General features: G+C 39.2%; 1 protein-coding gene and 1 non-coding gene across 6 annotated transcripts in view; both read left to right on the top strand.

Moving 5' to 3' along the window:
* The window catches only part of AFAP1 (actin filament associated protein 1), a 58941-nt gene that overhangs the window by 39054 nt on the left and 6788 nt on the right, over nt 1-13099 (top strand). For 2 of the 5 annotated variants that reach the window (XM_070746981.1, XM_070746982.1), the window contains exons 12-17: nt 349-484; nt 2683-2937; nt 5749-5863; nt 7509-7673; nt 8500-8684; nt 11153-11314. In XM_070746981.1, the coding sequence (XP_070603082.1) occupies nt 349-484; nt 2683-2937; nt 5749-5863; nt 7509-7673; nt 8500-8684; nt 11153-11314 (1018 nt within the window). Of the gene's footprint in view, nt 1-348; nt 485-2682; nt 2938-5748; nt 5864-7508; nt 7674-8004; nt 8044-8499; nt 8685-11152; nt 11315-13099 lie in introns of those variants that run through there. The other 3 variants (XM_070746983.1, XM_070746984.1, XM_070746985.1) reach the window with 3 other exon arrangements.
* Nucleotides 4719-4825, top strand: LOC139166075 (U6 spliceosomal RNA). The gene has a single exon (XR_011558883.1). It is a non-coding gene; the product is annotated as a U6 spliceosomal RNA (small nuclear RNA).

Genomic DNA, 13099 nt, shown 5'->3' with positions numbered 1-13099 from the left:
TTAGAAAACCTAAAGCCATTTCCTGATAGGAACAGATTCATTTCCATAACTACAGGTTCCTTGCTGAGAAGTTTTTCTATTGAGTAAACCTAAATCTTCAGCTTTGCCCTTTAAATCAATTGCCAGTTTTTTGATTTAACAATTTATGCCCTTCCTCACATACAAGTAAGTAAAAACTGAAGCTTTGTCACAACTTCAGGCTGTAGTGAAATTCAGCATGTATTCTAGAACAAATCCCTTAAGAGACTTGTAAAACAATTTATGGAAAAGCGTGTTTACTTTATGAAAAGACATGTACTTTTCAAAGTGAAGTCATTATTTGTTGTCCTGCTTGTTTTTGTATTTCAGTTTTATGAACAGACGGGTTCTTTCTACTAATCCTTACAGAGGAAATGCTGCTAATGGTTATGCGTGTCCCAGTGGGATGGCACTTCATTATGATGATGTTCCCTGCATAAATGGATCAGTAAGAATTGATTTTTGTGTAGGTCAATTTATGTTGAACCTTCATACAATTTTTAAAATTATCACAGGAATATTATCATAAGGTTTTGTGTCTCATCCAGAGAAGTGGGGGAAATTTGTTCAGTATATCTGCATGTGTATGCCAGCACAAATATGTATCCTCCTTGATTCATTAAGTTAAACCTAAACATCATAGAACTTTCTCTAGAGAAATATAAAAGCAAGGATTTGACTAAGCATGTTCTATAACTAAAATGGGAGAGGGGAAGTTAAAGAAAAATGTTCATGGATTTGTCTTCATGTAGTTTTTGTCCTATATCTCCTAACCATATACAGGTAGACTTCACTTAACTAATACCCTGTTTAGTTACACTGGTGCTGACAAAGTAACTTAAGAACCAGTTGTTGCATTTACAACTGCCACTGTATCCTGTGATCACATTAACTACATTTGCATGCTTTACAGCTACGTTCTGAGAAGCAGACTCAATGGAGAAGCCTGCAGTAAAATCTCCAATCATGGTCACATGATGTCTCACCTGATGATCCACAATGCAGTCACGTGATGCTCCACGTAGCAACTATACCACTGAGATAGAATTGGAGGTCCCAATTGTGGTCACTAAGTGAGGATTACATCTTCACATATTGGAATGACTGGGATAGATTTTTATGTAGATTGGCGTGAGATCATGCCTTACTTTAATTCAGTAGTTCTTCTGCCATAGACTATCCAGTCATTCCAATGGAAGAATTCTACTTCTCTCTAGAGTAAATCTGCTTGGAAAAGGCTGGTATAAAGGTTTAGGAAGGAAGTTTAGGAGAAACTATGATTGCCCATGTGTAGCCTATAAGTGTAACTACCATATGATAGTTTCCTTTTTCCAATATAATTATATTTCTTACAGTACTTATCCATCCATCTTTAGGAGATAGTCAAAAGGACAAAAGTTCATTTTAAAATATCAACAATACTGTATATTGTTACATGTAGTTACCATAAATAGTGGCTGAAATTGCTTCTGATTGCTTTCTAACTCTGTATTTTATACAGTTCATTCTATATTTTATCTTTCAGTGAATTATTAGAAGCTGCATCCATTCTCAGATAATTCCTAGCAAAGTAGACAAATGTTACTAATACATTAATCATTCTGATACATTGACACAAGAATAAGAAGTTCTCCAACAACATGACTTGTGGGGCTCTGCTTATTTACTTCTTGATTTCTTTGCTTGCATTTATTTCCTTGTATCTTTCTGTTAGGCACAGAATCCCCTGTAGTTATTGTCATATCCAAATGAGGGTCCCAAGATTTAAAAATTGTTTATGATTCAGTATAAGAACCTTGTTTGAAACTCTAATTTGTAGGAACTTCTTAAATCAAAATGATAAAATTTAAACTAAGGAATCAAAAGACTGCTTTGCACCAAGATATGTTTATAAAGAGGGATGCTCTATCAAACATTTTGTAAGGGAAAGCCCAAAATCTCTTGTTAATTTGTGGTTTCAACTCAATAGTCAGATGTTTGACATATCTTATTGAAACTTATCTTATAGATTATATACAATAAGGATAATGAATGGCATTATTCCTCACTATCCTTTTCAGCAGTGTGTTAGGAAATCTTAACTTTGGAATTTGCAAGATTTCCATTTTGGTATAGTTACTGTAAAATAAAAGCAAATTTTAGAATAAAAATACAGTGGTACCTCAGTACTCTGTTAACTGATTCTTGAAGGTGCAACAAGCACTAAAAATGATGAGAACCAAACAAACCATGGGACTTAACAAGTGACCCTTTGTTTTGGCTGTGAAGAACTTCCTATCTGTCCATTTTTCTATGTCAGTGACCTTCCCAGCATGGCCAACCTCTTGTCCATCCTTTGCAGCTGTTGCCTGCTTATTTTTGAGCAGCCTTCCTACCAGCACCAGTTTCCTGTCTGTTTTCCCTGGATATTTGCCACTTCCTACTGCAGTGCATCGAATATCAAACAAATAATATGATAATATTTTGGCGTCAAAATGCATTGAATACCAAATTTGATAAGTTTAGAAGCAGCCGATTATCAAAGTACTATTGTATAGAACTAGTAGAGAAGGAACTCCTGCTGAGGGTTGGAGGGATTTTCTTAATTTCTCAGTTAATTTTCAAATTACTTTGTTTTTTCCAGTACATGAAATTATGCTAATTTACTAAGTATGTGTATTGCAGTGGGAACCAGAAGATGGCTTTCCTACTTCTAGCAAAAACACAGGAGAAGATGGGCTTTATGATAACATGGGCCTGTATGATAATTTGCCATCCCCGAAAATTTTTGCACGTTGTCCACCAGCAGAGCGAAAAGCCAATAGGTTATCTACTGACAAACTGTCATCTAACCATTATAAACAACCTATCTCATCCAATCTGTCTTCTGCTCAGTCTGTCACTAATACCTCTGCTGTGGGGAAGGGATCTGTTGCACAGGTACTAAAATGCTTAATTCTTTTATTTCTATTCTTGCTTTTGTGTACTGATCATTAAATGCTTGCAGTTAATTAAAGCGTAATAATAAAACACCACATAAATTATTTAGAAACACTGGATATGAGAATAACTTTTTAGAAATCTATGGGTTTTTCTTTTTAGAATTCCTAATTTAACTTAGCTTGCTCCAACCTGACCAGACTAACACTATAACTCTGGACTCCTAACTATCCTTGAAGATTCTGTGAATTCCACCTATATCGTTAGGGTTGGTTCTGCTTCATTCCAAAAGAAACAAATTGACTTACTTGAATACAAAATTGTTTCAAATAAACATGCTTCATTCAATTTTGTGTTCACTTTCAAATCTTTGGAGATTTGATCTTTCCAAAGCTTAAAACATTCTGCAAACTTATTTCACATTTGGAAATACAGTAATACCTCATGATACGAACTTAATTGGTGCAAGGAGGAGGTTCGTAAGACGAAAGGTTTGTAAGACGAAACATTGTTTCCCATAGGAAACAATGTAAATTCAATTAATCCGTGCAACCAAACCCCCCCCCCCCCGCTAAAAAAGGCGTTCGGCGACTGCTGGGAAGCCGCGCGGCTGTTTTAAAAGGTGACAGCCGGCCTGGGGGGCTTCTGTCACCTTTTAAAACAGCCGCGCAGCTTCCCAGCAGTCTCCGAACGCCGGTTCGTAACTCGAAAAAAGTTCATAAGAAGAGGCAAAATTTTTCTGAACCCCGGGTTCGTATCACGAGTTGTTCGTAAGACGAGGGGTTCGTATCTTGAGCTACCACTGTATTAGAGAGATGATGCAGTTCCCACAAGTAATGGGAGGATGGGAGAGGTTTTTGACATGTTGGCCATATACATGTACCCTGTTATAGTATTAGGTTTTACAGCTTTTTCATTTTGGGAGTGGAACAGTCATTCCACTGCAGTCAGTGACCATTGTATTATATGCTGTATATGTAAAAAATCAATTTCAAATTTACCCAAAAGATTTGTTCTAAGAATAAGAAGATCTGCTAAAATTTAAAATAATAGTGGAATGAGTTGCTGGAGGAATCTTATTTTTAGCAGTTCGTTTTATTGCATATCTGCAAAATAATGATTGTTGCTTGTTTCAAAAGAAATAAGCTTTCTTTTGTTGCTTGTGAGGCAACATTGTTCCAGGAATGGGTTTTTTTTAACTGAAATGAGTAATTGAAGATTCTGAAAAATCAGATGAACACAGATATTGCCTTCTTCAATCATTTTAATGACTCACAAAAGCCAATGTTATTCTGAAGCAAAATAATATAAAACATAAATCAAACATTCCTTCACATTTTAACTTTCTATATTTGAACCATAAGCAAACAACTTGTAAATAATAAATTCAAATAATGTAAGTTTAAATGTTGAACTTCTGCTCTTGTCAAATTAAAAACAGATGTCTTTTCACTCTTTAAAGAATGTTCTGTTATCCCAGTCATTACAACTTTGTTCTGAACATTCTGCAGTTCTAATAAAGGCTGATGTTAATTTAAGATTTTATTGTCAGTTCATTTCCTAGCCACTTAGAGATTAGCTTAGGTTTTCTGAAGATTTTGGGCACATTTTTTGGTAATCATTTTGTGAAGTGGTCTTTTCTCAAACACTTAAAAAATTTTTTTTATGTTGGCTCATCTATTATATATTTATATTTAATTAGATTTCTATGCTGCACTATTCTTTGGACTCAGGGCAGCTCATAACAAAATAATATATAACATATATAAATCCAAATTTAAGTGCTCGCTTCGGCAGCACATATACTAAAATTGGAACGATACAGAGAAGATTAGCATGGCCCCTGAGCAAGGATGACACGCAAATTCGTGAAGCGTTCCATATTAAAAAAAAATAAAAATAAAAAAAATCCAAATTTTAAAACATACTAAACCCCAGTTTCTTTAAAAAAAACCTAATTACTCATATTCAGGCAATCAACATGAATTCATTCATCCGCCGGGGCTAGATGTTAGTAATGGCCCCTAACCTGTTGGCAAAGATGGATATTTAAGCTGTTGCAGAAGGTGGGGTGGATGGAAGCAGTACGAATCTTTGGAGGGGGTTGGTTCCAAAGGGCTGTGGCCACCACAGAGAAGGCTCTTCCCCTAGGCCCCACCAGGTGACATTGTCTAGCTGATGAGACCTGGAGAAGGCCAACTCTTTGGGACTGACTGCCCGCTGGGACACATGAGGCAGTCCTGCAAGTAATCTGGTCTGATGCCATGTAGTTATTCCTCAACCTATGACCACAATTGAGCTCAAAATTTCTGCAACTAATTGAAACATTTGTAAACTGAATTTTACAACCTTTCTTGCCACAGTTGTTAAGTGAATCACTGTGGTTATTAAGTTAGTAACATGATTGTTGAGTGAATCTGGCTTCCCCGTTGAATTTGCTTATAAGAAAGTTGTGACCCTGGGATAGTGCAACCATCATAAATATGAGTCAGTTGCCAAATGTCCGAATTTTGATTAATGACCAGAATGCTGCAACATGTCTGAAAAATGTCATGTCTGAAAAATGGTCATAAGTCACTTTTTTTCAGTGCCGTTCTAACTTTGAACAGTCACTAAATGAACTGCTGTAAGTCGAGGACTTCCTGTATTTTAAAAAAGCACAATGGATGCCTTGGGTTGCTTCAGAAGCATAGTTTTCTAACTACCTTGATTTTAAACTTTTAATAAAAATCTGCCTCTTTTTGTTCCCACTTATGTAAAACAACTGTACTTAATGTTTAGCAACATATGCATCCTTCATTTTCCTTACAGTTTAAAGGAAAGAAAATACCAGTAGCTGCAAATGGGATTTCAGGGAAAGGGAGAACATTAAGTAATTCACCAAAAAAATCAGAATTTGCTTCAAATGTGAAACGTAGCAGCTCTAGTGAGTATTTTTTATTTCTTCTGGCTTTGAAAGATCTTATTTTTTAAACTGTCTGAAATTATTAGATAAAATAATTATTTGTGTATGATAGATAAGTATTTATCTACTGTCTTTATTTATTTATCTATTATCCATGCATCTGTCTAATATCCATGAGATAAATGACTGCTCACACAAAAATGTCATTGCCGAAACCAAGGTCACTCATCACAATCATCACTATCAAATTGATAGATTATAAGTAATTTCTGAAGAACTGTATTCAATCTTCTGGTTGTCTTCAATTTCTACTTTGCTTAATACATAGTCACTTTTTCCTACTCTATTATTATAATTTATTTTAGAAATAAAAGAAAATACAAATTTGGACCACATTTGCATCATATATCTAAAGTATATGTGTTTCTCCATGTAGATCATTGTTTTAATGAAGCAGTCAGTATTTAGTTTGTACAAGATCAAATGATTGGTTCCTTTTGTAGCCTCTGATACTCTCCAAATCTGTAATTCAACAGTGTCTATATTCTTTCACTATTTCACAATGTCCAGTTTTCATGGTTATACATTGTTTGTGGAAAATAATTGTGTTGATTGTTCTGCTCCCAGTTGTCATAAAAATGCCCTTTGCTTTCTTTTTTTATGAACAAGGTTTTTATTATCTTATTTACTTTTCTACAATAATATGGGACAAACAAATAGAAAATTTGAGTTAAGCTCTTCCTTTTCCAATACTACTCTTTAAAGCTTTGGAATTTTTGGATACTTTTTCTGTGTAATTTGGCTGGTATAGTTGCTACCACTATCTTGATAATTGCTCAGGTGCAGCAGGTAGTGTATAAGACATACTTTTAGCTAGTTGAAGAAGTTTTTGTTTGAATTAAAGCTGGAGTGATTGAAGATGTAACAGCAACTATAGAGGTAGATGTGTCAACTCTGCTATCCTGGGCTTGGCGCCTCACTGACAGCTGCCATCAACAGTTAGTGGGGAGGGGAAGAAAAGCAAATGGGCAATCAACATGTATAGGTTAGAGATGGGAATTAGAGAGGGGGGATGACAGTTTCATGGAGACCAGAGATGCATAAAACCAATCTGTGCCAGTCTCCAAGGCCATGAAGCTTGGGGAAACAACATGAATTTCTCCAAATTCAGTTCCCAGAACACCTACATGGCTCACCATTGGCCGAAGACAAATTGGTTGGGGGAAGGGCTAGGACAGGGGTAGACAAAGTTGGCTCTTCTATGACATGTGGACTTCAACTTCCAGAATTTCCCGAGCTAGCATGATTGGCTCAGGAATTCTGGGAGTTGAAGTCCACAAGTCATAGAAGAGCTAACTTTGCCTACCCCCGGGCTAGGATGAAGGGGAAAAGTGTGTAACATTTGGCACAGAAACTTTAGTTAACCCTTAATGAAAGAACCTGTCACTTCAATCAAATAGAGTCGACGGTCTTTCTTTCCTGAGGGATCGGACTCTGGCAGGTCTGACAAGAGGTATGTTGTTAAATACAGAATAGTAAAACAAATCTTTGTTAAAACATTTGATTGTAAGTGGACATACAAGTAAATGGGATGCCTAGATTTGGCTTAGTCTTTCATTCTGAGAATTTCCTAGTTCCAATATCTTATAATTAAACCTTTGTGTAGATGCAGATCAATACAAGTATGGAAAGAATCGTGTTGAAGCAGATGCAAAGAGATTACAAACAAAAGAGGAGGAACTATTAAAGAAAAAAGAAATCCTGAGGAATCACTTGGCTCAGCTACGAAAGGAAAGGAAAGACCTCCGGACAGCTCTTGAAACGAATCCTGGTATGCTAGGTACTTTTTGCTTATAAGCAAAGTATCAGGAAATAATGTCTCTAGCATGAGAAGTAGCTTTTTAAATTATTTTTTCCATGAAAAAATACAAGCTTAGAAAACACAGTAGTTATACAGAGGAAGTCCCCTTCTGTTTATAACTTAAGAGAATTTGCATACATAAATTGCTACTCCATGCCAAGTTTCTGTCCCTTTGTGATATTCAATTAAATTTGAGTATGCTGCTGAAATAATGAGACACAGTGTTTCCATATTCTTTTCAATGACAGTGAATGTTATGAAGAGGGTGGCAGAGATTCTTATTTGTTTCTTTGTTTTACAGCAGTTGTGTTGTAGTTGTGTATATGATGTTACAGAAGAGGAGGCAACTGTTCTAGCATAAAGGTGCCACTTTCTAGCATTTTTATACTATTTTATTTTCCAGGCTGGATCATTTCAATGAAGTTAAATCCCAAGGACTAGTTTATATTGTTGAATAACCATAGCACTAGATATAACCTACTTTGTGAATAATTTGCTGATGAAGTCTTAATTATTGTCTTTTAATTATAGAATATTTCATCCAACCAGAATGATATTGAGGTGGATGGCTGTAACAATTGAAATTATAAGTAAAAAAGCAAACCCACAAACTTGGCTACATTAATGTAGCTGATCAGATTACAGTAACTTGCACTTGATGAATGATAATGACTCACTTCTGAAGTTGCCTGCTCTGAAGTGTCTTCACTTTCCAACTTGTCGGCCCTTGATTTAAGAACAGAGTGTACAATTTTATCACAGCCTCAAATATTTTTTTCCCTTCTCTGGATTCCAGGCAGGAAATCCCTAATAACTCTTGAAGATAAATTAAAGAAGTTGGAAGAAGAGTGTAAGCGGAAAGAGTCTGAGCGTGTGTCTCTGGAACTGGAGTTGACAGAAGTGAAAGAGAATTTGAAAAAGGCTTTGGCTGGAGGCATCACACTAGGATTGGCAATTGAGCCTAAATCACGGAGTGCACAGGTATTTTAATTTAAATAAATGGAGTATAATTTAATTTCAACTTAAATAGATTCTACTGTAAAATATATTTTATATATCATTTAAGTATTTCACTATTTTAAATGATTACTATCTGTCACGCTCCACATATGAAATTCAACACTCAACTCTTGTCATTTATCTGCACACTTTTGCTTCTTTAGATCTGTTACTACCTGGGGAATTATTATGCCATCTGAAGGTTACCTTGGCCAACAGGTGTTTTGCTCCCGGTTCAGACTGGTTCTTTAGAACCAGTAGAGGGAATTTCCCCCCATTTCCCAAACCGGGAGCAATCAATGGTTGGCCCTGCCCCTGAATCGTTGGCAGTTGGCACCGCCATCTTGTTTTTGGCTTCTGTGCATGCACAGAAACAATTTTTTTTTTCTGTGCATGCACAGAAGCTTGGTGTCTGGCACTGCAAATGCATGGCCACATGGCACACAATCAGCACATGTCCACATGGCAGGGGAGGAAACAAACTGGCAGCGAGGTAACTTAGAGCCCACCCCTGCCTTGGCCTTATATAGCATATTAAGCACCATAATTGACAAGATTGTATGAAAACATGGATGGAAATAAAATATATTTTAAAAATTAAACACATCTGAAATTCTAGAACGTCTAACTCAAACATGCACCCTGTTTGTACACTCGCTTCTGTAGTTGAAGATTGGAACATAGTCAATGTAATTAATTTTTTAGAAGGAGTTACAGAGAGATCCAGAAAATCATAGGACTGTTAGGTTAATGTTTTTTTTCTGAGGAAGATAATAGAGACTGCTGTTAAAGATAAAATTAGCAAACATTTGGAGACAAAAGCCTTGGTTAATGACACCCAACATGACTTCACTAAGGGAAGGTTCTATCTTAGCTAATCTATCCAAATATATGAGGGTATTGATAAGCATGTAGATAAGGGCAAACCAGCAGACATCAACTGGCTTGCTAGTGTTTCAAAAAGTATTTGATAGTGTCCAAAATCAAAGACTTCACAGTTGGCCTAACAGCCATGGGGTAAAAAGGCAGGTTCTCTTATGGTAAGCAACCTGACAATAGCAAATTTACAGTAGTGTGGACATTGCTTACAATGGAGGGATAAAATTAGTGGAGTCCTCCTAGGACCGGTGCCTTTTATAGATGATCTGGAATCAGGCATGAGCTATGTTTGCTGATGAGAGATATACATTTCTTCACTACTACTAGATTTCAATTTACATGGCTCTGGAATGTGATATGCCAATGCCTGGAAGATGTAAGGGTCTGGATGGGAGTCAACAGGCGCAAGCTCCACTCCGACAAGACTGAGTGGCTCTGGGCATTTCATCCAAAGGACCATTCCATCTGTCCATCCATTGTTCGGGGGGGGGGAACCTTAACCCCCTCAGAAAGGGTCTGCAACTTGGGAGTCCTCCTGGATCCACAGCTGAGCCTTGGCCATCATCTTTCGGCTGTGGCCAGGGAGACCTTTGCACAGGTTCGCCTGGTATACCAGTTGCGGCCCTATTTGGATCAGGAGGCTCTGCACACGGTCACTCATGCCCTCATCAGTTCACATCTTGATTATTGCAATGTGCTTTACATGGGGCTACCCTTGAAGTGTTCGGAATGCAGCTATGGAAGCTGTCATGGTTGGTTACACCCATATAACACCAATGTTCTGTGCGCTGCAATGGCTACCCATTAGTCTCCAGTCACAATTTAAGGTGTTGGTTATTACCGGTACCTATAAAGCCTTACATGGCATAGGACCAGACTATTTACGGGACCATCTCCTGCCACATACATTCCAGGGACCTATTAAATCACACAGTGTTGGCCTTCTCTGGGTCCTGCCGGCTAAGCAATGCAGGTTGGCGGGCCCATGGGGGAGAGCCTTCTCTGTGGCTGCCCCGGCCCTATGGAACCAACTACCCTCCAATGTCTGTACTGCTGCCACCCTACTAGCCTTACAAAAGGCCATGAAAACTTGGCTCTGCTGGCAGGCCCGGGAGCCATGAATTTAGACAAGGCCGAACTATGAGTGATAGGTATGTATGTGTGTCTGCTTGAACAGTTTGTCAAGAGTTTATTAATTGTTAGTATAATGTTTTTTTTTTACTATTTCTACTATTTATAGTTGACTTTTTAATGTTGTATTGTATTATTAATTGTTGTAAGCCGCCCTGAGTCCCATGGGATTGGGCGGCATAGAAGTCAAATAAATAAATAACTCACTCACTCACTCACTCACTCACTCACTCACTCACTCACTCACTCACTCATTTAAAGGATTGCAAACATTCCTGACTGTGTATCTGCCAATCTTACACTGTTATCTTGTTCTTTCAAACCAATCTTCACATTTGTCCAATAGGATAATATCCTCTTTTCAGATCGCTAGAAGAGTTTACTGCTGGTACAACTATTGACACTTTTTGATAACTGGTTTTTTTCTATTTATTATTTAGTCCCCAGTTCTAAAGCATCAGACTCTGGAGAATTCACCCATCTCCAGTTGTGATACAAGTGATACAGAATGTTCTATGCCTGTGAATAGTGCAATTGTCCTGAAAAGACATTCCTCCTCAAGCACCTCTCCATGCCGAGGCCACGTGCTTCAGAAGGCAAAGGTGAGATTCAAATGGTTGTTACATACAGTATTCTCCTCCTATTACTAAGTGTCTTGGTTGTTTGGTTTATTCTTTCTCCATAAAGCCGGTTTGCTGTCTTGCTTTGCTTTGAATGTAGATTGTATGTTTTTGCCTCTCTAATCTTCCCAAGAAAGCACTAGGCAAGAACTGAAGCTTCTCCACTTGCACTGCTACAGAGAGTCCAACGTGGGTTATTCTTCAGCCTTGCTGGAAGGGACTGAGTTAAAAATTAGCATAAATAATTGGTCCAACCCCCTTTGCTGCCCTTACTGGGTCAATCTAAAAAACTCAGTCATAGTGAAGGGACACATGAGTTTTTCCTCCTAGGACTCCATGTAGTCTACTGGATTAGTTAATAAAGATTTACTGTTTTTTAACCTTTTTAAACCTTTCTCTCTTTCTTTATTTTTCAGGTGCAGTGGTTTTCTGACTTACTTCCGGAGGATCGGGCCCCTGCTCTGCGGAGTATTGCCTGCCACGCTGATCCCAGGTCGGAGCCTCTTCCCTGTGTGGGTACTGCTCCTAGGACCGGGAGTCGCCAGAGGAAGGGGTCCCCGGCCTGCGGGCCATACCCCGTTAGGGGGCGACCACCAAGGCGAGCCGGAGCGAAGAAGACACATTCGAGCATTCAAATTGCCGCCTAATTTGAAGATCGCGGAAGCGGAGAGAGAGAGGAGCATTCGAGCGACCCGATTGCAGGGCGCGGAACGCGGCAGCCCGAAAGCAGCCGATCATGGCAAAGGAAAGCCTCGGCTAAAGCCAGCTTGGCGGGCTATACAGGGCGCCGCCATCTTGGGTATCCTCCTCAAAGCAGAGCTTCCGCCCGCCATTTTTCAAGGGCATGATTGACACCCAGAGCACCATGAGATGTTGGCAATAGCCCGGATATCCTGTTTGGATCACAGGAAGGGGCAGGATTAATACTGCGATGGCCATTTTAGTGAATCAGCATTGCCTGACACACATTGCTTCTTATTTCGGTAAAGAAAAATACCTACTGAAAACGATGGCTGAGGTTCCACAACAAGGAACAACAGAGCCCCCGGCCGTTAAAGCTAAAGAGAAATCCCACTCCTCCAAGAGCAAATCCAAAGGTACACAGTCCTCCTCTGCCCTCAAAGAGGCAGAGAGACGGATCAAAGCCCTGGAGGACCAGTTAGAGGCACAGAAACAGGCAGCAGGGCCTCAGCCTCACACATCAGCTCCAGGTCAGATTCTGGGGGCGATTATCAGTGCTACCCCCCCGAGACTCCCGGAGGGGATGGGGGCGGACTGGTCACCGGATAGGTTTGGGGGCCCAACACAGGTGACAGAGGCAACTAGACCTGAATTTGCCATGCCTTCTACCTTATGGCACATGGCCCCACAATCACTGCCATCAGCTACCTTTACCCCGACAGCAGCAGGACTACGTTCATCCCCAGATACATGGCAACACATGCCCCCGGCCCTGCAGGACATGATTGCCTCTGCGTATTCGCATGGCATAGCAGCAGGGGTCCAGCAATATACCTCAGTTGCTGCTCCCCCTACTCCTCCTCAACCTTCTACCCCTGCACATAGAAACATATGGGCAGCTCCAGCCCCTGCATCCCCGGCACATGACTCTTTACAGGAGGAAGCCGGGTTTATGGGACAAGGATCAGAACCAGATGATGGTTTATCTGAAGATGAAGGGGCACCCCCAGAACCACCAGCTTATGCAGGCCTTTTCAGACCATCCATCTTTCGAGTTCTTCTTAACAAAGCAAGACTGGCTGTTGC

This window comes from Erythrolamprus reginae, chromosome 3, assembly GCF_031021105.1.
Source record: "Erythrolamprus reginae isolate rEryReg1 chromosome 3, rEryReg1.hap1, whole genome shotgun sequence".
NCBI lineage: Eukaryota > Metazoa > Chordata > Lepidosauria > Squamata > Dipsadidae > Erythrolamprus > Erythrolamprus reginae.
The sequence above is the reverse complement of the archived record's forward strand: the minus strand, read 5'-3'. Positions and strand labels throughout refer to the sequence as shown.